The following is a 25,470-nucleotide window of genomic DNA, read 5'->3' as shown; positions in this document are numbered from 1 at the left end:
TGAGTTTGTTATGTAACACAGGGTGCTCTGTCAGCTGGAGACAGTGCCTTAGGATTCCCCTTCAAGTCCTGCTTCCTATATTGCAATTACTAGAGAATAGCTTGAAGGGATATCCTGGTAGAATATATCAGGTTTGTGTGGCTTTCATCTTTTGGTCAGAATAGAAGTTTTTATGGACTACAGAAACTATGATGTCCTACAATTGCCCAGATTTTTGGCAAAACTTCTGATGACAAATGTCAACAAGCTCTCTTTACCTTTCTAGCAGTCTAAACCCTTTGCTAAGGTCACTCAGTTCCTTGCCACGTTGGTCAGGTGGGTTTGGGTGAGAATTTTAGTCTGATTTATGAAATGACACAATCAGTCTGTGATTAGAGGACAGCTGTGCTTTGCCTGTGTGTGCCAGTTTGTGTTGGACATGGTAAGTCCCAAGGTAGCCCAGCTGCCATTGTAACCCCTTGGTGTGGTAGCGATCTGGGCAGCGTTGCCACTCTGCTGCTGAGAGTAGCAGCAGCAGCCTTGACAGTGTGAATCTATTTAATTTCAGGACTTATTGGGCTTGTTGGATAAAAGGACCAATGCTTATGTCAGTGGTTATATGGCATTTCTCGTTCTGGCTCGATGTTGCTCACCTTGTTCCCTTCAAAGACTTGCAGCAAGCTGTTGGAGCCGAGGGCTCGTGACAGGAGCCATCTGTGTGTCAGCTGTCTGAGAGCACAGCACATAGACTGCAGGCACAGAGGGATTCTCACTCCAGCTCTGCTTTGTCAGGTTGTGTCATGCAGTGGCTGACCTGTGTCTTTGGTTTTAAACCAGATGGAGGTGGTGCTGCTTAGAGGAAGAGGGTCGTTATCTGAATGATGCTTTGGCTCTGTGGGCATGACAGCAATAAGGAAATTAAAAGTTAATTGAGGAACATGAACGTGGAGCATTAAACTCTGTGTCCTAACTCATGTGTAAGCACGATTTATACCTTGTGTACAGTAGATGTGTCTATACAGATGGACACAGAGTATACCTTGCAAATGATGGCCATCATTTATAGAACAGAGCTTGCCAGGCACAGGGTGGACAGCTGTACTTATCAAGGCAAATGGCTTGTTACCCCCAAAGTTGATGTAAGCAAGGATGTCCGACTAAAAATGCCCAAGCTCTGGGCTGCAGAGGCACTTTCCTCCATAAACCCCTTTCTGATGTTAGAAATATCTTTTCACAACACTGAAAAAACTATAGGGAAGAAAAGAATAGGAAGAGAAAAGCATGCTCCACCTTTATCCTGAGTTCTACAAGAACATCTAACAAAACAGTTTTGGAAACCCCTGCTAGAGAGGGCTTCAAATCCCATCAGGAGACTACTCAGGCTATAAACTAAATTACCCCTTAGATGAAGAGATCCTAATCCCTCTATTGACACTATTTCAGCATTGATCAGTGCTAACTTCTATGCATTTTAAGTCTTTCCATGTCAGAATACTGAAAGTTGCAGTTAGATGAGACCTAGATAGTTAAATCCCTCGTGGATTGGACTCAGTATGATCACAGCTGCAAATTGCTGCTTGGAAGGTGCAGATGGATGTTAGAAAAAATTGTTCATGAGCAGGATTCAGCACTGGGACAGGATGTTCAGAGAGGCTGTGAAACCCTTGGAGGTTGTCAGGCTTTCATTGAAATGAAATCATTGCTGAATGGGTGTACTGTGAGCAGCAGTCTTGCTTCAGGGGGAAGCTTGATTAGGTGACCTTCAAAGGTCCCTTCCACCAACACTTCTGTGATGCTGTGAACAACAGCAGCCTGAAACTCAGGAAGGTTAGACACGTTGTGTTGTTAATGCTTTTGCTCCTGGAAGGTTTAGCAGTCCTGGGGTGAGCTGCTAGTGCAAGGAAGAAGATATGAGAGGGTATCAGGGAAGAGATAGACCTCCCAGGAGTGGCTGGGGTCTAGAGTGCCTTTGGCACAAGGCTGAGTGGGTGGATTTTGAGTGGCAAGTTTACCATAAGGCTGGAGGGTTCCTTGAGAGCATGGAGAGGAGAGAAATTGCTTGTGAATTTGAGTTGAGCTTAATATGTTCTGCTGGAGGGGCAAAAAAGGAATGTTAAAAACATGCATCTCTTCACAACTTTTAAAAAGCTTCCCTCCAGAATTGCCCAAATATTTAATTTGCATATCACTTTTGTTTTTTCTCTCAAAAAGTAACCTTGGCTTTACTGACATGGCGTGTTTTGATGATGGAAGAAAAGGTGAAGTAACCCCAGATGGGCAAAGCATTGTCCAAAATGAAGTTTTTGTAGTTTCTTCTGCATTTTACTCCAGTCCAACCCTTCTTTGTTTCATCTTTATCCTAAGCCAAGCTTTTTAGAGTAATTTTTTAACTCTTCCCTCAGACTGAAAGATCCATTATTTACCCAGAAAGCAGGAACAGTCATCCTGCCTGCCAGTGTATGAAGCTGCAACTCCATTAACATGAGCTGCAAGGTGGCAGCTGCTAATTAGCAAAGTAGAAATGTGCAGGGCCTTGACTGCAAGATAGAAAGGGGTGGATTTGAGCAGGCAGGTGAGAGAATCAGCTTCATGGGCTCAGTGGGTTTTAGTGCTCTAGAGCTATTCCTTACACCTACCAAAGGAAGGCATTGGAAATAGGTACTGCTGTATTCAGGGGACCTCTTTGGAAAGTTCAGAGCTGTGGCATTTGTTACAAGAGTCCACTTTTGTAATATTAGTTAAAAAATTGCATGTGTTGCTTATAGAGCTTTTGTCTAACTATGGCTCTGTTGGAGGACTACATACAGTTCCAACTCTCCTCTGTGATGGCATTCAGTAAATATAGCCAACAGGTAGGAAAACACACTTTTTTAAACAACTCTTGCCAAACCAAAATAAAACCCCAAATCAACTCTTAACCTACATAGTTCTCATTGGTATTTCACTTATATTATTAGCAGAAAAATTGTACAGAAACACGAGCCAGATAGAGTCTGCTGTCACCAGTGGGGACATTCCCATCATTATCCAAGGATGTGGAAGCAGAACCTTTGCTTAGCTCATAAGGAGCTGGAATTCTTGCCTTCCCCTCACCTTAAAGTTAAAAACTCCATAATCCTGCTGCTATGTGGGAATTTCTCTTTATGCTGAGACGAGTTACAGATGGAGAAGAGACAGCCTGATGAGAGAAGTGTGTCCTAATTCCATGCTGAGTGATTAAAGCAGCATGAGGAGTGAAGCAGGCTTTTAGCAGGTACAATGAACACGCATGATAACCTTGAATTGCTTCAGTCAATACTTGCTTCAGGACTGGTCTTTTGTTTAGGAAATGCACAGCTACTGTCTCAGTCATTCAATTTCACTCCTGAGCCTTCCTCACCACAGAGCCATTTATTCCAAGTTTGATCTGAAATTGCACTTGGTTCAGGAGCATCTTTGCCAATGGCTTCAAATAGAAGTAAAAATTCTCAGTGAGATGCACAAGGACATCCCAGGCAAGGAAGAAGGGATGCACATCATGCAGGGTTTGCCTCTCAATACATAGAGCAGTAGATAGTCCTCTTCCTTCCTGAATAGTGTCTTGTCCTCAGGAAATTGGGGATCTTCCTCTGGCTAATTGGATTCTCTGTACATCAAAAGCAACCTCAGTCATTGCTTCAAGATTGCAAGTCCTCTGTGAGCTGCAGAATACTTCTGCAATCAGTCCTTAAATCTTAAAAACCTGTGGAAAGATTTTAAGCAACAGAGAACTGATATTCTCAGGAAATAGCTCTGAAGTCCAATTATCTTCAATAAATAGGCCTTATCTTGGGGGCTTTATTTTTAGCATTAATTTATCGAGCTTCAGCTTTGGCCACCAGCCCTCATTATACCTTTGGTAGATTAATAATCTCTCCATTATCAGATGCACTCCTTATGTCCACATGTATTGGAACAGCTTTACCTTTTAACCTCCTCTTGGATGAACACATATCGAGCTCTTTTATGTCTTTTGCCAGAACAGGAAAAGCAGCCCCAGAGTGTTTGTTTTTTCTGGCACTTTTGAGAGGGTATTGAGAAACTGAGAAAGAGCAAATAGCAAAGCAAATGCCCAGCACCCAGCCACGGTGCTCTAAATGTCAGGAGTGAGGCAGGGACAGCCATCAGCCTAGTGCAAAAGGGCTTTTGCTGTCTGTCTGAGGGAAGCAGATGCCCTGAGGATAGGCCATCTAGGGACCTGACTATACACCTCAGTAAGTGGGACATGTTAGGCTTGAGCAGTGAGGCCATGGAGAAGGTGAGGACAGGGATGGAAAAATGTTGCAGTCGGGGATTGCAGCTGGTGCATTAACAAGGCCCATGCCAACAGTCCCTAAACTGAGCTTTGGCTTTGCTGCTGATGAGGGTGGATCATTTGACATCAAACGTTTCCCTCTCTGGAGATGAGATTCCTCTGCTTTTTTATCTGAGGCTCATGTTTGACCTTTTAAGAGCAAGAAACCACCATAGCCTGCTTTAGCTGCTCTGCAGTAGTATGCATGCATACAGCCTTACTTAATGGTGACTGCTAGACAAGTCTCTCCTCCTCAGTTTCTTCCAAGTACTACTTATTAATATCAAAAGCTTAAAGCTGGTGCACAAAGCAGTTGTGCATTTGGCAGAGGTAACTTGGCATCTGTGGCCATTTGTGCCCTTACAATCTCAGCCAAGGCTGTAGGAAGGTTGGCACGTGCACAGGGATGTCTATTTCTCTGTCCCTCTGTGGTACATGTAGTGTCTCAGTTCTCTGTGTGCATCTCTGCTGCTGCTCCCTTGGTGCTAACCTATCCCTTGTGACATCTGCATGTTTATAAAACAACTAAATCCTTCCCCTGAGATGGTGTGATGACCTTTTACTTTCTCAGATCATCTACATTTGAGATTGCTTTCTACAGTGCATTGGGCTTGTGTATATTGTGGTTTTTAATCCAAATGCCACGTGCCTGTACATGAAATGCTTTACAAAGGATTATATAGACTAGTGCAGATTCCTTTGTCAGCCAGATCTGTAATTCATGACAAACAGAACCCATATTTGTTCATAACTGCAGACATTTATGTATATGAGTCTGATTAGAAAAGCCTGACTCAAAGACTGTTGGAAGGGGTTAGATACAATGTGTTGGAAAGAGTGAACCTGCCTTCTTAGAAAATACTCCCAGGCCTTGTGATTGCATTGGATCTACATTTGCATAACAATCACCTTGTCTAACTACTTCCCAATAATTTGTGTAGATAAAAAGGCACTTTTCATTGCAGAGTTCTCCATGTTGCTCAATTTGTATGGAAGTCAATAGGGTTATGTTTTCTAAAGTGCAAATTACTTTTGGTGTGATTCACTCCCTCTTTTTATTTATTTCTGTATTTACTTGTATTAGTTTTACTCAAGGACACTTCAAATAGTCACCTCTTTGCAAAAATGAAGATCCCTTTTGTACCTCATTATACTCATTAGACCTAACAGAGCAGCCAAGGTTGAAAAGAAAAAGTGATGATAGGCTGATGTGGAAAGCATCAAAGAAAATCTTCCAGTGTAATCACTGAATCTTCAGATCCAACCCTTCATAGGATTTCTATTGATTGTCCAGGGCACTGTGTTGGTGAATCTGCTTCCCACCTTAGACAAGGCTTTTTCCCATGGGACGCTGCTATGTGGCACTTGACATCTGCTCTGTACTCTCTGCAAACTGCAGATCTGTCCCATCAAGCTTTGTGAGGACACCTGTTGCATGAATAAAGGTGGGTGTAGAATTCAATTGGTGTGTAATGTACAGCATGATACCAGTGGGAGGAAAGTAATTCTACACAGCTAGTTATTCACATTACAATTATAACTAGTACATGCTGTCCTGCACATCCTTAGTCTAGCTAATACCTTGAAGAAACAGGAAAGGTTTGTTATTTGACAAAAGGGTCTGAAAAACCTTGAGGTCCACCTATTTCTGGATGCAGATGGGTTGGATGAGAGGGGGAGAAGGGAACAACTCTGTGTCACACACAGAGAGGACTTTCCCTTTCTTAGTTGTCTCACAGACAGGCAGAACTTTGTTCCCTTGTAGACATGGTGGTTCTGTATTGAGTTGCCTGTATTATGATATATTTGTTGAATATATATGTTTGAATATATTTGTTCACATTTACCATAAACAGTCACACAGAGCCAGATCTCAAGGCAGTGAATATTGCCATGGCCTCAGTGAATCTCTGCTGAAAAACTCAGAGGATGCATCAAGCCTGTGCTCATTTGTAACACAGACCTCATCTCCTTCTCTGTTCCCATGTATGCAGTGGGAAACAGTGTGTGGGTAAGCTCAGCCAAGAGCTGGAGTAACTCTGTGGCACAGTTCATGGCAGCCATGCTCATTTTTTTCACTGCTGGGAATAGTCATAAAGGGCTCTTTCTGCTTCATTACTAATTGCCACATGTATGACTGAAGCAACCAGCAATGCCACTTCTGGGATGGACTCAATCAATAGGGTCGGTTGTTATGGATTTTGTACCCACTGGAGCTTTGCAGGGAAGGAGTTTCTGAGGATGACTCATGTGGACTTGGCTGTCACTTACTGAGAAATACATGTGTATGTGGGCTGCAGTGAAAATTAGCTGGATCCATTGGTTAGCAATAGGATATGTACAGGGAAAAGGTTAAAAATATGTGAATGACTTTAGTGATACTCCAAAATGGGAACACTTCAGGGCAGTATGGGCAAATGATGTGGTCAAATAAGCTGTTTCTGGCAGTCAATGAGCTGTTAGTATGATCCTCTGGATGCCAGGCTGGAGATGTTTATTGGAACCATGGGCACCCCTTGTGCTGCTTTCCCAATGCACATGTGTTTTATGCTGCTATCAGAAAGGCACACCCCTTGTGCTGCTTTCCCAATGCACATGTGTTTTATGCTGCTATCAGAAAGGCACAAAGGACCGTGTAAGAGTTATGATCTGTTCACCTGCAGCCCCTGGGACTGCTGGAGTGAGTCAGAGGTACAGTGGCTTGGGAACAGCCTGTGAAGCAACCCTGCTTATTAGTCATTTTGCTTTTTGCTGTGTTATTTTTAAGCTAGAGCGGTTCCCCAGTCCAGCTTGCCAAGCAGCTGCCCAAACACTTTCAGCAGCAGAGCTGAGGGTCAAAAGCCAATTGGCAGCAGGAGGTAGAGATAGGAACTGGGAGCTGTATGAGCTGGTTCTGCTATTTAAAGGAGTTCTGTCTTTCGAAGCATGTTGACACCTGAACTCTAATAGCAGCCTGGGTATTACAAGTTGTTGGCTGGTCAGCTTAGCATAGACCTGTGGAAATTTGGACCTGGGCAAGTCCATCATGGTAAGAGAAGAAAAAGGCTGGAAAGCTTTGAAGGAAGGAAGTCATACGTTTGCCATGAGCCACCAGCACTCCTTGGCTGCCCTTGCCATGAGCTGACAGAGAACCAAAACTGAAAAGGTGAAGTTTTAAAGATTCAGAACTCAAGTGGTTAATCTGTTAAACTTATTGACCCTGGCAGATCTGGGAAGACCAGAATATGTAACCTTTTTCAAGGTGCACGTTTTTAAAAGGCTATCTACTGTTTTGGTAGTCCTGGATCTGGAATGCCAGCTTCACAAGTCTTCCCTCCTGTACACCTTCAGTATAAAACATTGATAAACCCTTGTTCTTGTAATAGTTCAAAATAGAATATTCTGTGATTAATAGTTGCAGGGGTACGTGCTTGCTTGAAGGGCTCTGTGTGCTTAAATTACCACTGGCACTCCTGAGGCTCAGGCAAAGAGCAGAATAAGGACAACTCAGGAGTTACTGACTCCTAATGCTGCTTTCCTCATTTGGCCTCAGTCTGATGCTTTAATAGGCTAATGTCAGGAACAAACTCTTCCTAACAGAGAAGCTGGGGAATATACCTCTGTTTTGGTTAGTGAATTTCACTAACACATCTTTTAAGACAGTCACATTCAGGCTTTTACTGTGTGATTATCATTCTGGAAGCAGCTGAAGTTGGGAAATCCGTTGTTGCAATACTCACTTTCCAGTCACCCAGTAAATAAACCAATCCAAGTGCTGTTACCAACTGTTTTAAATTACAAATGAGTTTAAATTCCAATCCATTGCCTCACCTGAAGTCGGTGGCTCTGCTGGCAAATATATGCCTCTCATGTAGATAGCACTTGAACAAAAAGGATGAGTTTTTTTTAACACCATGGTTTTGGTGCTTTCTTCTAGCAGTATTTGTAGCCATCAGCACCAACTGTGCAAACTAAACCAGTCTTGTTTCCAGACCATATTCATGGAGTTTTCAAAGATACTCAGTTGCTTTTCATCTGACATTAAGCTGCTGACCTTGTTGAGTAATAGATAAAAGATACCATCAACTATTAAATTATGAATGGAGTTGCTGCAGGGCAAATGAGAAGTGGTCATTGTATGGAGGAGTAAATACTGCCATTGATTTTGGATGAGGCTTGTGCTGACGTGCTGATAGTGAGTGGGGGTCCATCTCAACATGGTTACATGGCTTTGTTGAAGGGGTGAAACTACAAGTTAAAAATGCTGCACTTATTCATGTTTTTGATGTCTCATTAGAGATCCTTAATCATTTGGAGTAGCTCTGACTAGCTGGTTAATGTGTTTATTCCATGGCATTCGGCTCCTGTGGAGAACTCTCTATAGCAACATGAGATTGAAGGTGTTTACAAGGAGTTCAGCTGAAAGGACCTCAGCAACAGTGTTTGAGACTCTCCTGTGAGAATTTATAGCAAGGATTTTCAAAGGGAAAAGAGGAAACATTTGTAGGTTGAAATGAGCAAACAAATGATCAAAGATTCTGAGAGTCTCAAGTTACTGATTTTCTGGGTTTTTTTCCTAAGCATCACAAGCCTGCTGCTGCAGGCAGAGCTAATTAACTAATGAAGACAGAGCAGAATTGCTGAGGAAGGGATGGAGAACAAGTTATTAAAGTTTAACAATAAGATATCTCTGTTTCATGTATTATCTGCAATGTTGATCACTTCTAGTGACAACATCCCAACGGTATTTTTCCCTAATTGTGCAGGAGTGACAGGTACTGGAGGCAATATAGTCTCCTGTTTTGAAGTTCAATCTGTGCTTTTAGCAGTACTAAAGAATTTTTTTTTTGTTCTGCAGGTTAGAAAAGTAAGTGTCACATTTTAATTGTGCAGCTTTGATTCTTAGGCTTATTGCCTGATTGATAACTTTATGGGTTTCTGTGTAGCAAGAAAACTATGTGGTAATACTTGAGGAAGCAGAAAGTAGGAAGCAACATATAAACTTATCAATCAGGCAGTAGGAAAAGTCCAAAAGCTACATAATCAAAATGTGGCACCTTTTTGGCAGAAATTGTTTTGTATTTGAATGAAGGGAGATAAGAAAACAGTTAGACAAGTCTGTGGAAAAGGTTGTAATGCAAGAGGTGGAGGGTACAGAAGAGGTGGGCACGGGGTGGAATGAAAGGAGGTGCTTGTGTTAGCAGATAAAAGCACATGGTGTAAACAATTAGCTGGAATAAGGCATCATCCATACTGTGTATGGATGATCTTGTCCCCTCAGCGGGGATGGGCTGAGTGATCCGTGCAGGTGGCCTGGTGATGTTGCTGGTAGTGGCAACAGAAACCCATGGAATAAATCTCTCTGGATTAAACCATCAGCTTAAAAGAACCCCAAATGTTGATTTCTGGAAAGCCATCACAAGAGAAAACATCACTAAATACTGCTTCTCCTTCCCCTTTCCTTCTCCCTAGAGGAACTACCAGAGATACTCTGCTGTGTTGGGTATGTTAACCCAGTGCTGCTGTTCTTCTGTTATGTGATTTAATTTAACCATGTTCTTAGCTTGTAACTCAAGAAATCATAACCACCATTCAAGGGCAAAGATCAGGGAGATTTGGTTCGTGTTGACCTGTAGTTACTTTGCCACACCACATTTGGTAGTCGTGATTTGCCCCTTTCACCTCCTATGGTGCCAACATTGCTTTCCTTCTACATCAAAACCTTTCAAGTCTCATTTACAAACCTCAATCCTATTCCTAATGAGGCATGAGCTCAAACTGTGAAAATATCAGAAGCATGTCTGATTCATGCTTTATATATAGCACGTGGATAATCATTTATGTAATGTATAATCCATGAAATGCATGGTTCTTGATGCTCCTTCTCAAACACCCATTTTCACACCTCCCTGTGCCTCATTGCCACCCAAAATTACCCATGTAACTTTTATTTACTCTTACTTCTGTTTAAAAATATGTAGATATTTGGTAGATGACTGGGTGTACATAGATAACATCCATATAAAATAATCTGGCATCATCATTTTGGGCAGTAAAGACCAAACTTTCAACACCAAACTTTTATTGACTTGTAAAATGTAACAGCTGTGATAGCACAGTTCATGTGTGTGTGTGGGAGGAGTTTCCTAGGAAGGAATAGATTGTTTTGGGATAAGAAGAGTTGAGTAACATCTGGTTAACAAATGAGTCCCACAATAGAAGTTGTTTTTCAGCTTCTTTTTATCTCTAGCACTGTTAAATTTACTGCTAGATACTCCCAGTGCCAGCAAGCCCTCAGCCCTTGGTGGTTACAATGGGGAGCTGAGTACAATGGTGAGCAGGTCGTAATGTGCACGAGTGTGGGACAGCTGCTGTGGTATGGGACATGTGAGATAAATATCCATATGTAACCAGGATTTTGTAATTCTCCTTTTCATGGAACAACTTATTAGATGTCTGGGACAATGAGGACCCCAAGCTGTTTATGTGGCAGTCAGTGGTAGAAAGTCTGTTGACTTAAGACTCCAAATGCCTCATCATGTGCTGGGACATAGGGCAGACCACACTGTCCCCACCTGGTGCTGATGCTACCTTACAAGCAGCATGAGCCCCTCCATGCTTGAGTCTTTTAGGCTCTCCAATTGGATAATTAACCTGCACTTGTTCTCTGGGAGCCTCAAAGCTGCAGTCATTTATGGCAGTTGACTTAGGTAATTTCCAGCTGTTCTGTCAGGAGCAGTGGTGGCTATACAGCAGCAAGGCTGTGGTGAAGCTCATGGCTTGGAAGGCTCTGACAGCTTGATGTAGTGAACTGCAAGTAAATCTGTGTAGCTTTTTCCTCCTGCTCCTTTGCATCAAATGCACACCTCAGCTGAGCTTTCCCAATCTCTCTCCTTGGTTTATGGACATTGTGTTTGATAACCTGATGCATACAAATGTCTTTTCCCATGACAAGGAAGCCTTTGCATTTCAGAGCTTGGATTCTCTTTCACCTTTAACAGAAGAGCAAACAGTTGTGATTGTCTTTTCTAAAACACTACCAACACAAAGCATGTTTTCCAGCCAGTCTCAGCTTCTGTGGTCTCTCTGCTATGTTGTTTCTTTCTTGCTGCTTCTGCATCATTTTAGTAGCCTTCAAGCAGTGTGTGATTTCAGTCACATGAAACAGGTCTGCTTATAGCAACCAACCTGCTAGACTAGATGGAGGCAGCTCCTGCTGCACATGGCAGAAAATAGGGTAACTTGAAGCGCAAAAAGCATTTCAAGTGGCTTAAAAATTGCTTCATTGTGAATCATAGGCTACATTTGCTGTCCTGATAATGAGAAACACCATCTCCTGCGATTCATTGTAGTCAAGCAGCATTAGCTTCAGAGAGAAATGGGACAAAAAGGAAACTGGGCCCTTGGTAATGGGGCATTTTGTGTGGGCAAGCAGTGTAGCTGGCATAGATTATTTTATTCTGATCATTCAGATCTGTTCTTCTCGGCCCTTTTGATGTTGGAGTTAATACTATATAGTAAAAGTTAAAGAGTGTTGAGTAATGGAAGCAAGGAATAACAGGTCTTAATCAGAGACACACACCAACAGTTCTTAAACTGATTAAGTTTGACAGAATAGGGGAGAAAAAAAGAGAAGTGGCAGAAAAATCTCCATCTTCTTGAAACAGGGGGAAGGCTTTCTAGTGTGAAACTAAAGATAGGCTCCTTGGGTGTCATTTTGTAAGGGTCTGGTACATTTGGGTATCCAACCATTCAGTAGATGAGTTTAACAGCTTTTTAACTACCCTCTCAGTCTTGTTTTTGATTAACCCTACAGGAAGCCCAGGGAGACACATCTCACTAGGCTAAACAAAGTCCTTGTGAGTACCTGCTACTGCCACAGATTAACATCCTTTATTGAGAGTCTATTTTAGTAGGAAACTCTCATTATGAAACATGAATGCTGAGAGGACATTACAGATTACCCTTTCTTTTTGGATGTGTGTGTTCAAATTCAATCAGGCTGTTATGCCATATGGGGTAATTTAATTTAAATTGAATTAATCAATAGAGTACATCAGCCACATCATTTTAATGTTAGCTTGGTAAAATCCTTGGCCTGTAGAAGTCAAGAACAAAACTCCTGGACCTGATGGTGAGATGACATCATGACATTAGGTCTTTTGCAAAATCAATGCAGCAAAATAAATTGCTTCTTCTCATTCATCAAATCTTCATCATGGCCATTTGGACTAAACATCCTCCACTTTGTGCTTTCATCTATGGAGCAAAGGCATTGAAGGTGCTAGTTTGGGTGTTTACAACCAGTCTCTCTCTCATTTGTTTTTTCCAGTTGAGAAAGGTTCCTATTTACTTCATGTTTTAATTCCTCACTTGCATATTGAGTGGCAGTGCTTTCCTCCTCAGAGTATATTGTGCAGATTTCCTCCACGTTGGAGTGACTCAAGTTCTCCATGAGCCATGCCCAAGTGTGGGGGTGAACAAAGCAAAGTTCTTGGGTGTGTAAACCAGATTTTATTAATTCTTTTTAACCTCTAAATGTTTCTTTTCTCTTTATAGATTTTGTTTTGCTTTTCCATCTCCATGAGCAAAACAATGCAGCTAGTTGTCATTACAGTGTGCTGGAAACGGTCCAGAAAGAGTAACACCCAGGAGTCCAGTGGTTTTGGAATCCCTGAACAGAGGTGTCTGTAAGAAATTATGAGATTGGTTTGCAAAGCCCAGCCCTAGAGTATTGTGATTTTCCTTGGCAATTTCATTTTGTTTCAAGGGAAAAGATGCTCTTCTCACTACATGGCTGGGAGATTTAAAGTTGTGGCCATCACACAAAGGTCTCTTTCCTGAAATGGGCATTATTATTTTAAGTTAATTGATTAGTTATAATGATAGGTTGTGAGGACAGACTTGGCTTCATGGAGGGCAATTTTAGCCTGGCTGGAGATGGAGTTTACCATCTATTGATAAATAAATGGGCAAAACTTTATCTAATGGCTTGAACAAGTGTACTAAGATAATTGGACAGTCAGCAAGGCTCTTGGGAAAGCTGAATTCAGTTTTGCTTCTCCATAGGAGTTAATTTCAATCATGGAGAGGCCTGTATTAAACAATTTAGACATCTCATGGTCTTTTATCTACAAGATCTGCAGGGTCTATTATATTACCTCAAAATTTCCATTCTTCCTCAGGTCAAATGCAGATTTCTATAGTCCTCAGAGAACAAACAAGGGGAAAGGTTTATTTCCAGATTAACCAGACGTGGTCCCACACTCTAGAGACTGTTGTGTTTAATATAAGTGAAACTGAGTCCATAGAACTTCTCTATTTTCTTCTTCTCTTTTCAGAGTGCTTTAGTTAGTTATGACTTTGTGCCTGAAATACTGTTATATGCCCTTGTAAATCACAGAAGAAGTATGTGAGGGATTATTTTACCTGTTGGGTAAAACCAGTCATAACTAAAAGGTTTAATGGACATGTTTCTATCTGGATTTGTTTCTCTCTGTACAGTTTGGATTTGACTGTGGCAGCATGTGCTGCAGAGTGTGGCAGTGCAGATCCACAGAGTTATAGCTGGGCATTATGGAAATATTATATTTACTTTAATGGGAACATTATTTGGTTTTTAATATGCTGTTGGAGATAAAAGGAAAAATCTCTGAATGGAAACTTGGCTCTGCTGAATAGTTATTTAACAAGAGTGACTGGAAAGTGACATGTGTACCCTTTTTAACTTGTGTAACATTGAGAGCCTTAGAAATTGCAGCATCATTCATGTTAACACATCAAAGTATTGCTGGCTGAACTCAGATCTCTCTGAAATGCTAATCTGCACCCTTAACTGTAGAGGAATGAACATACAGATGGTTCTTCTAATTACTTGGAAAAAGAAAAGGGGATGATTTCTTTTAATGATTTCCCCTTCTTTCCAGACTGAAAGCAGTTCCAGCTCTTCCCTCCAGCTAATTTGACAATTAAAAGATGCCTTTGTCTTGCTTTCAGCTATTGAGGTTTCGTCACAATTTGTTAAAACTTTCCATCATGAAGTGAGGTGTGAACCCAGGGTTATGTGGGTTTGGTTCAGATGTCACATGGAAGGCAATTATAGCCTTGAATATTTAAAGCCAGAATGAGGGACTATTCTCATCGTCCCATGTCATTGCACTGATGGCAAAGATGAGTTTTTAGGGTTAAAATCAGAGCTTGAGTCTCAGATGCACAAGGACCTTGACTGGGGAATAGATTCCAGGTATTCAGGCTTCAGACTCCTGGCAGTTCTAGTTTTCCAAGGATACAAATGAACAAACTTGAAACACATCTCTGGAGCTGTGGACTTCACTGCTGCTTTGTGAGGTAACAAGTGCTTCAGAGGAATAGGAGGAAAATTATCAGTGAATACTTTCAAACCTTTTCATTTTTGTTAAGGACCAGAACAAAGGTTGAGGCTTTACCAACTCCATCCTGCAAAATAGATCTGTGTGCTAGAAATAACTGGTGTGATCACCGGTCTATTGGCTTTCTGCCCCTCTGGATCACAGTGGTGCAGTCATATGGGAAGCTCTTTTCCTTGACTAGATGGTCTCCATGTAACTGGGTCCATACCAGCTGTTGAGGCACAAATCTGCTGTTGGGGTTCATGTGAGGAGAAAGAAGATCTTTGTTCTACCTGGGAGCATGGCTGAGCTGACACGGATGGCTGAGAATAAGATGCATGATATGGGTACCCACATCACACTGTGACCTCTCTCTCTCTTCAGATCACAAAAGTGAGTTTGGGGTAATGCAAGCTTGTGTAAAGTGGAACAAGACTGGGGAGCAAAAAGGAATGGACTTGGTTCCTTTTGGTTTGTGTCTTGGATGCAAGCAGAGTACCCCTTTGTCTCTATTTTAAAGGTTACGACCCATGGCCTTGCATAGCAATGTAGATGCCAGAGCCATCCCACAACTCCTCCAAGGTATTTAACTTCATTCAACATGGCATCAGGCTGTGACTGTTTTTTCGGGATTGAATAGTATTTTATAAATTACCATATTCCTGAATATTCCAGAACCTCTTATGGGTGTATTTCAATTAAAAGACTCAGCTGGAAACAGAGTTCTTATGAACTTCTACATACACATCTTAATCATTCCCTTCTGCTCTTTTTTTCAGGCGTATCACTTCTTTCCAAGCTATTCAAAGGAAGAAGATTTGGGTTTGTGATTGTAAGAAGACAAGAAGCCTGTTTCAGGACACAGACAGACATCATGAGGTCAGAATTCAGTGTTTTGGGTTTTTTCCCTTCATTTTCTATTAACAAGACCATGTTTTTGCTAATACTGTAATCAGGCTTTAAGGTGTTTTCCCCTCCCCCAGTAAAACAAAAAATAGGAGCCACTACTGCCACAGGATAGAGTTTTGGGTTTTTTTGACAATACAGCAGTGTGGGCATCTTCAGAAAGGGCTTTGGCAGAGTTTGTTGCCTAAGGCTGTGTATTTTGATTTTGTCTGCTGGAGTCTACATTTACAGTGTTGTAAAAGAAATGGGGAGAATGATTAGTTAGAAAATCTTGCTTTACCTTCTTGGTCCTTTGGAGTGATGACACCTCCTTTGGTAATAGGGAAAGGTGGTTTGCCTACATAGGATATTAGCAGACCTGGATTCCTTTGCCAATTGTACCACTGATATCTGTCCTGCTTCAGGATAACAATTACCCAGCTCCCTAGTGTGGAGGTGACAGTGATCTTTGCTTGGTGTCAGAAAGACATGCTCATTATTGTGCATCAAATGCTGTGAACTTCTTGGCTTGTTACATTTGCAGTGATTAAGTTGCCTTGTGTTTGAGCAGGTCTTATCTTGTTCAGTAAGTAATGCTCATTGCAAGTCTCTCTGAATGCCTGGAGTGCTACTACAGCAATGGGGTTAAAATAATAGATGTGTCTTAGGTAGCATGGATCAGCTCACTTCTGTAGACATCATTAATTTTGCTGTAATCAGGATATGGTTCTCATGATTGACCACTACTAGGAATGAAACATCTGAAACAATACTCATGTTTCCTCATAGGAAAGAATCATTTTGTTGCAGTGATGAAATAAAAGATATGTGATGTGATATAAGAATTGTAACCATCTGGAGGGCGCTAGACCTAGTGGACTTCATCCCAGCTCTCCTCGTGTTATATATAGTATCAGAAAGTACTGCACTTGAGCCAGTAGTTATTTTGATGTTGCAGTGTTTTACTGCAAGTTTTTAGCAAGTCAGCAGAACATAAAGTTCCAGGTTAAGGTTCCTATATGCTTTGGTTAATGAGTATAAAATCGACACTCGTGTAACAGTGGAGTTCACCTCTTTAATGAAACAGCAGGCACTGAGCTGGTGACTGAGCTGACATTAGTTACCCAAGAAGGAGGAAAGAACCTGATTTGAACCAAAAAATTAAAGGACAAATTTCTCTACCCTAAGTAACGTATCTCAGAGCAGAGCACCCACAACAGAGAAGCAGTCATGGGACTATCCTTTGCTATCATTCACCATCATCAGATGATGGTCACATCCAGCCCTGAAGCTATTGACTGTGGATAACAGACATTAAGAAATCTTCCAAAGTAAACCAGATTTGTTCTGTAGAATAAGTATGTCTGTGGAAAAATGGATAGATTCTGAGGTAGATATCTACTGTGGACATTGCATGTTCAAGTCTGCTAATTGAAGACCATGGGGACAGGAGCTCTTCCTGGTGCTCTCCTCTGGGAAGATGCTCAAACCCCAGCAGCATGGGAGTGTACCCAGGAAAGGTTTCTCTGTGGTTCTGTATAGAAGTGTTAGGGGACAGGCAGTATTTCTGCCCTGTTGCTGCCAAGACTCAACCCACAGGTTTTCTTGGCTGCCCCCCTCTACAGCAGAGTTAAACTGCACTCAGGGCCTCAGGGTATTTAGTGACCTTGACTTCTGGCTGTTTATAACTGCAGGGAACATTTAAAACACCACATTTCTCCAGGGATCAGCATTCAACCTGCAGGTGTTTCTGGGAGCTAATTCCCACAGTATCTTCTAGCTTGGGGCAAGTATCAGTATTGCACTCTACAGCCCTTCAGGGCTTGTGAGCAGAGGAGCAATGCAAGTTTTTCTGGTGGGGATGGGAATTGTTGGATCTGATGGATATGCAAATCTGCCTTCATGCTGTTTCATTTTAATCCTTCCTTGTAAGAGAAACTTTTCTGCCTTTAGGCCAGAGACACATCTTTTCCCAGGTTAGTCCTGACTTAGCTATATAAAAAGTAAGCACATTTTACCAGGATATGTCAGCACCATTGCCTAAAATCATAGTTACAAAGGAAGAAGGAAACTTCTGGCTGCACCTTGGATACTGTGTTCAGTGCTACAGGAGGGACACTGAGGGTCTGGAGTGTGTCCAGAGATGGGCATCAGAGCTAGGAAACAGTCTGATGGGGAGCAGCTGAGGGACCTGGGGGTGTTGAGTGTGGAGAAGAGGAGGCTGAGGGGAGACATGAGCACTCACAACCTGAAAAGAAGTTGTAGTGAGGTGGAGGTCAGTCTCTTCTCTCAAATAAATAGTGATATGAGAAGAGGAAATAGCCTCCACCAGGGGAGGTTTAGTTTGGAGATGAGGAAGAGTTTTTTTCCCTGATATCTGTCCAGGTCCCTGGAAGAAAGTCAGGCTTGTTCACCTAGTCCTTCTTTCAGCAAAATTCTGCTTTCACATGCTCCTTCAACAAATTCAATGTGAATACCTCTTGTATCATTGTACAGCTTAACTTTCTTCTCCCGTGCTTACAAGTTTTAGAAAACCCACCCATCACCCACCACCCTCCTCCAAATACCCCTACATCAAAATAGGTCAGCATCTTTCTTGGTCATTAACTCCTTTATGAGTTTCCCAGTCAATGGAAACCTTAAGGGGGTGGGGATGTGGGGGAATGAAACCTGCTTGCATTAAGCCTCTGAGCAGCAATCTTTCAGGAAGGCAAGAGCAGAGAAAGAGGCATCAGCAATTGCACTGAGTGAAGTGCCTTGGGGCTGGAGTGTTTTTACCAAGTGACTCTGCTGACCCTGTCTTTCTCCTTGCTCTGGATCAGCTGCCCTGAGCAGGTGCCAAGACCAGCAACAGTGAAAGTTCATCTGGCGGATATTCAAGTGCTGTTCCAATTGATCTGCACAGGCTTTAGTGCACAAATGTTCCCATCAAAGAACCACTTAGGACTTAAGTCTCATCATCTGTGCCATTGTGTGCTCTGGGTGCTTGGCTTGCTAGGATTGTCTTTGTCTATTGACCAAAATGATATGGTCTTTGGCCACCTGGTCCATGTCATGTAGAGAGACCCGCCTGGGGTGCTCACTGGTCTGACCACTGGTTTCTTGCTGTTTGTATGTTTTGTATTATTTTCCTTCTCTCCTCCCTTCTCCTCTTTAAAAATTTGTCCTCTTTTATACTTTCCCTTCTCAGCCTGCATGCCCCAGAGGTTACATCACATCATTTTAGCATCCTGAGGGCCTCCAGTCCCCAGTTCCTGCCTCGCCAGCCAAACACCCCAAAGTGGTGACATACATTTTAGCTCTCTTTTGAGCACCATTAATTTGGATACTGCTGGAAAACATTACAGTGGAGTTATTTTCAATTAGGAGTGAATGAAGTCCAAAGTCTGATTCTGTGTTGATGAAGGAGGAAAGGAACATCCCAAAGCCCTGTGGAAGCTATCATTTTTCTGTTAAAAGCAGGTGTTTTATCCCCCATAATGCATTGATTGTTCCAAAGCAAGCACTTCTGAGGGGCAATTTGTTGCCTTCTCACTTAGAAGCATTCTACTTTCCATCCTAAATTTGCTTATGGTGAGTTTGTTCTTTCATTTGTATTGTTCCTTATCTTAAATACATCTTTTCCTTCCCTGGAGTTTAACAAATCCTCCCTAGTGTTTTTAAAGTATTCAGTGCAATTCTGCTCCAGTGAAAAGACACTTATAGCAAGAAAATTGTGCAGAGGTTGTAAGAAAGTAGAGACAAATTCAGCCTGGTATTCATCATAAAGTAGTAGGTGCAGAAGGAAAACTTTTCGCTTTCAAATGCACTGCCTGCTCCTTTGTATAGACCTGCAATAGGATTTACTCCATCCTAAGCCACAGTGAAAATGCTTATTATCAGCTGACTGTGATCCTGTCTTTTATGGCAAGTTTTTCCTCTGTATTGGTATCAAACTTCCTCCCATTCAGCCTGAGGTTTTACAAGTTTCTGTGTGTAATTGTGCAGTCATCCTGCACGTTGTGTCTGGTTCCAAACTTGGTGGTTCTATGAAATTCAGTTGGTGTGGCCCTGCTTTTTATGCTAACACCATAAAATGAAAAGAGCTACCAAGACTGGCCAATCCCAAACAAGGTTTTTGAGAAGCATGAATAGCTCCTCTCTTCTGGTCCAATCCCTTCATAAACATTGTTCTTTGCCTGCCTCATACTTCTTAGGATATTTCCTCCGGTATAGATGATGGTTGCTCATATGGTACCACATCATGTGTCATGCAAACCCACACTGAGGAGAACTACTACATACCTTACCCTGAAGGAAAATCAGTTTAATTACATATAAATGGAAAATTAATTTGATGAAAGCTTCTATTGGTATCCTATTGTCTCCTCCCTCTCCCTCTCTCACTCCCTCCTTCCTCACTCCTTAAAGCTGGTCTAAAACCTACTGTAAACCTGTACTTTCTCACCACATCCCCCCTTTCCTACTCTTAAGGACAGGTGACCCATTTGCTTTTCTTCAGTCACAGGGTTGTGTTCCCATGCTATAAAGATAGGAAAAGCCCTTACTTCTTACCCAGCAGTTCTATGTGCCAGTTCTTGCAGAACCTGGCCATGGGGATTAGCTGGCTCCTGACAGTACAGGTTTATTCACTTCTGTGTGTGGCTTTTACTTTGCTGTGGTCATTGTGATCCAGCGCTTTCATTCCCAGGAAAGTGCCTGTATTTTTCCTCAGATTTTACAGTTACCTTTATTTTAGCAGAAGATCTTTGTTGTCACCTCACTTATCTCATCTCACTTTGCTCAGCAGACTAAGCATTCTGTGCATGCAGGGAAGAGTTGAGCCTTTATTCCACATTCACCCTGCAACCTCAAGCGGGTTTTGACTTAAATTCAAGCCTCTTCATTCAAGTTGCTAAGCTCCTCTTCATCTGAAGTGAATTAAGATGAATCCTGAGTTTATCAAAGTTTGGTACCTTGAATTTGAGAAAAGCAATAATAACCAAAAGACTTCAAACCAAGCAAAGAAACTCCTTAGTTTTAAACATGTGATGTGAGATTGTGATGGCTCAGTCCACAGCAGGGGCGTACAGGATGCATTTATATGATTAAATGAGAGGAGGGACAGGCTGCCCTGTCTTGAAATTGTTGTCTAATGCACAACCTGGTTCCCTGGTTGATCAAAGGAAGAATTTGCTAAAGGACCCCCCCCCAGCTCTGCTTCATTCAAAATAGGCAAAGTGCCTGTTTTTATTACAGGCTCTGCAAGGACTCCTTGATCTGCTCTGCACAGAACATTCCTGGAAGAATGCAAAAGACTTTTTAAAGGAGTTCTATGAGGCAAAAGAAATTGTGTTTGACAGAAAAAGACATATACCAAATAAATAGGAACACAGGAGACCCGAAACTGTGAGCCTTAATGACAGGTGAAAATGTTTTGGGCTGCAAAGCCCAAATAACAAGAGATGGCCTATTAGTTTAACAAGTACTGTTGGGCTTTGCAAATATATCTGCTAGGATCAGACCTCATTCCTTGGATCATACTGTTTTAGTGAGGAACTACAGGGATGATTAGACAAGCACTTAAGGAACAGCATTAGTGCTTGAAGAAGTTTACCACTTTCTGAAAGTCACACAGCACCTGCCAGTGTTTGTACTCAAAGCATCTGTACAGAGTTGAGCAGGTTAGCACAAGAGACTGTGAAAGCTCAGCTGTGGAATGTTTCTGTGAAGTGCTGGTCTGGCTCTAGGTATAACATTTTCCATTGGCTTGAGGAAGACTGGGGGTTCAATGAGACACTAATCAGCATCCCTGTGTGTGATACTCCTATACACTTGGGACATCAAAACAGTTCTAATATGACAGTAATGCCATTTCTATGACCTTTTCTCTTTTAATGAGAAAATTCTGTGTGAAATAGACTTAGTTCAGGAAGGACTTTGTCATCTAGCTGAAGAAATTCTAAACAAGATTAATATTAGCAATTTTAGAAGGAGGATGAGGGATTTCTTTGGGGTAAAATGCTTTTTTTCCTGTTAATTTAAGTCACTAATAAATATTATCTTTCCAGGTCTTGACTGTAGAGACAGTTGAACTGAAGAAATTTTCTGCCTGAAGCCAAAACAAACAGAAAATCACTAACAGAGATAAGGTGGGAGACTTAAAACAGAGGGTGTACTGGCTATTGGCTTCAGAGGTGAAGAAAATGCATTTAAAGGTAAGAGAAAATGTAGGAAAATTGCTTGGTACAGCTTGAAATGAAAGAACCTCTAAGATTACTTACAGGCTTTTGTGACCTGAGCATTAAGGTGACCTTGAGACTACTTTAGATGATATTTTTGTTTGCTTTTTAAAGGATAAACCTTTTCTCATAAGAATATAATGAGGATATTTGTTAAATCTGTTCTGCAGGTCTGGGGAATGAAACAGAAAAACCACTTACTTAAAAATGTGATTTTTCAAGTATTATGTGTGCACTGATACTATTGTGAGGCTTCTTTCCTTGCATCAGCCTTGCAATTCCAGTAGGATTTGGACAGTATGAAGGTCATTTACATATGCTTCCCCTTTCATTTTTCTGTGGCTTTTAGCTTATACTAGAGACCACATCCAAAGCCCACTGGAATCCTACTTCAGTAGGGTTTAAATTGGACCATACTTTTCTCCCACATTAAGTGAAACAATTCCACTCACAGGTTTGCAGCATGCTGCCTGTCACCAAAAAGTACTGTTGCACTGAGTGGTGAAAGCAGTTGAAATCCCCCTTTCTCTGCCCTTTTGCAAGCTCTACCTTCAGCTCCCTTATTCTGGATTTAGGTATGTAGAGAGAAGTAGGTATTGTAGTCCTCTGGGTCCTATCTAGCTCAGATTGGTGAGATTGGAGGCTGAAGTGCAATGTAATACCCCATTTTTGTGGATGATTCATGGGTAGGTTACTGTGCTCATGAAGTGAAGGATGGCACTCCTGAGCAATGGGGCTACATGCTTATTCTCCCTTGGGGCTGTGCTGGAAGTGTCCATTCATCATAAATAGTTGTGGGAGAATGGCTCTGGTCTGAACAAGGGCTACACAAGATCAGCTTCTGTTTCAAGATTAAGGAAAGGATTGTGATACAGATGAAATGACATCAAACCAAAAGAAGGATGTGGGTCTGTTGCCAGCCTCCTAGGAAACAATGGGTTAATATTTCTTTAGAGTAGTCTAAAAGGTAAAGGCACAAGCTGTCTGTTGGAATTGTGTCTAGATCTCCTGAGGGCCTTGCAAAACCTAGCAATGTTCTCTGAAGTGTTCAGAAGTTGTTAGACTGTTCCATCTATTGTTTTGTTTCCCTAGCTGGTGTAAGCAGATGCAGGGGAGTTTCAGTTCTTTTCACCAGCTGAGGTACTGGTGGTCCCAGCAGATGCAGAAATGGAGGAGAGGTAAGAGAGAATTAGAGCTGGATGGGGATGCCTGCTGAACTGTGCGTTCTCTAAGCAATTATCTTGATGTTTTACTTTCTAATGTTTGAACCACACAATACAAGTATATACAGTTTTACAGACAGGTTAGCCCATGCTGTCTGGTACAGAAAAGGTTAAATGACTGCAAACCTACTGCAGGAATGAAGAAACACTCCAAATATTTTAGGGCAGCTGCAATATTAGAAACAGTTTGTTAAAGTTCACTGCAGGGGAACCTTTACATTTGAAAGCCAAGCATCTCCCTTTGGGATACTCACATGTGTTTACTTTTAAAGATGAGGAAACCCCACCGAAAATACAGTGGGTGAGTAGACATTGTAGTACTCTTAGAAAATAAACTCAAGTACAAGAGCCTTTGTGCCACAGCTAATTGCAGGTTTCTCAACCTAACTTCATTCACCAGGTACGTAGCTGAGTCCCTCTAGTGGCACAGACATTTATCTGGCTCCAGCGTGTCATTGACATCCTCTTTTACAGCCACATTATAGCAGCAAATTCACAGGTAGCTTTTCTGGGCACTCTGAGGACTGTGGCAAAGTGAATCGTGGATTAGATACCGTGCAGGCTAGTGTTAATGAATAGAAACTGATTTTTAGCTGTGAGGGGCAATTATAGATGTACTGGAAGGAAAAGAGGAATTTTTAAAAGGATATTCAAGAACTAATTACTATCAACAAGAAACACGCAAAGAGCAACGTAATACCCAGGGCAGCCAATAGGGCTGAAAGCTTAGAGACAAATCTCTCGTGACCTAGGAGTGAAGACTGTTTAAAAACACTGATCTCCACTTAGCTTCACCCTCCTTTCTCACTCGTATGTTTTCTCTCTCTCTCTCTGGCATGCATTCACACATGCTCCTGGATTTGCAGAAGACAGACATCTAGGGCACTTCTTGGCATCCACAGGAAAAATCATATGAGCTTAAGAAACCCCAGCAGTAAGTACTCGCTGCATTAAATGTTTATTAAGTGGCATGCTCTCCCAGCCCAGATTTCACAGTAAATACAGGAGGGCTTTAATGGAAATCGGTCTTGTTTGATTTTCCTTAGGAACTGCTGAAAGCTGCCTCTCGAGGATTACAACTTCACCTTTTGCTTTTACAGATGCTTGTTTACTATCCATGTGGTAACCTCTGGCCAGGCAGCAAGCCATTCATTACCCGTGCCGATCAAGCACAGGAGTAGTGCGGCGGCAACTACTTCACCCAGCTGACTGCAAACGACAGAAGGAGGGAGATGATGAATTCTGACAATTTAACCTCCCAAAGCTTCCTCTCTGTGATTCACAGCAACGCCAGCAATTTATTCTCAGGTCTCCAGTTTGTTCAGTCCTTCAAGCCTCTCATCATCCCTTGCTACTCGCTGGTGGTGTTTATCGGTGTCATTGGGAATTACCTCCTCATTTATGTCATCTGCAAGACCAAAAAAATGCACAATGTCACCAACTTTCTGGTAGGCAACCTGGCTTTCTCAGACATGCTCATGTGTGCAACCTGCGTGCCCCTGACGCTGGCTTATGCCTTTGAGCCCAGAGGATGGGTGTACGGGCGGTTTATGTGCTACTTTGTTTTCCTGATGCAACCCGTCACTGTGTTTGTGTCTGTCTTCACCTTGACTGTCATAGCTGTGGATAGGTATTGTGCCATGGTGTATCCCTTCCGCAGGAGGCTCACCATCCCTGTTTGTGCATATATCCTGGCTGCTATTTGGCTGCTGAGTTGCACCTTGGCTGCTCCAGCCTTGGTCCACACGTACCACGCAGAGTTCCCAGAACTGGACTTCTCCATCTGTGAGGAGTTTTGGTTCCACATGAAAAGAGATCGCTTAGCTTACGCCTACAGCACTCTCATCATCACCTACGTGCTGCCTTTGGCTGTCATCTCCCTGTCCTACCTGAGAATCTCAGTCAAGCTGAAAAACCGTGTGGTCCCGGGCAACGTCACCCAGGGCCAAGCCGAGTGGGACCGAGCGAGGAGGAGAAAGACTTTTCGCTTGCTGGTCTTGGTGGTGGTAGCCTTTGGAGTCTGTTGGCTGCCTCTGCACATCTTCAACATGATAAAGGACATAGACATCAGTTTGATTGACAAGCAGTACTTCAACTTCATCCAGCTGCTGTGCCACTGGTTTGCCATGATGTCTGCTTGTACCAATGCCTTCCTCTACGCCTGGCTCCACGACAGCTTCAGGGGGGAGCTGAAAAAGATGTTTTCCTGGAGAAAGAAGAAAATTGGACCCACTACAAATTGCATTATGGCCAGTGTGGTGCTGTAAAAGAGGGCTGGTGGGAGCGCTCTTCCTTCGGATGCTGACGCTGTAAGTCTTTTACACTCTTAATTACTCCTGATCCCTGACATTTGTCCTCAGGGCTCAATGAGAACAACACAAGCCTTCCCCAGCACCTCTGCTCCTGCAGGACAAGCAGACATCAAGTCCCAGAAACATCTTGACCTCTTTGACAGGAGTTAGAGGCCAAGGAGATGTTAGCACAATAAGATACCCTTACCTAAA

General features: G+C 42.2%; 1 protein-coding gene across 1 annotated transcript; it reads left to right on the top strand.

Annotated features, from left to right (window-relative positions):
• Positions 1–21,707: 21,707 nt before the first annotated feature.
• On the top strand, positions 21,708–25,233 carry PRLHR (prolactin releasing hormone receptor). Its single transcript, XM_010201112.2, is given in 4 exon segments — positions 21,708–21,719; positions 23,869–23,900; positions 24,067–24,145; positions 24,148–25,233. Coding segments are annotated over 4 exon segments (1,209 nt in total).
• The last annotated feature ends 237 nt before the right edge of the window (positions 25,234–25,470 follow it).

The sequence above is a fragment of the Colius striatus genome, chromosome 8 (assembly GCF_028858725.1).
Source record: "Colius striatus isolate bColStr4 chromosome 8, bColStr4.1.hap1, whole genome shotgun sequence".
NCBI classification, from domain to species: Eukaryota; Metazoa; Chordata; class Aves; order Coliiformes; family Coliidae; genus Colius; species Colius striatus.
This window is presented reverse-complemented; position numbering and strand designations above follow the sequence as displayed.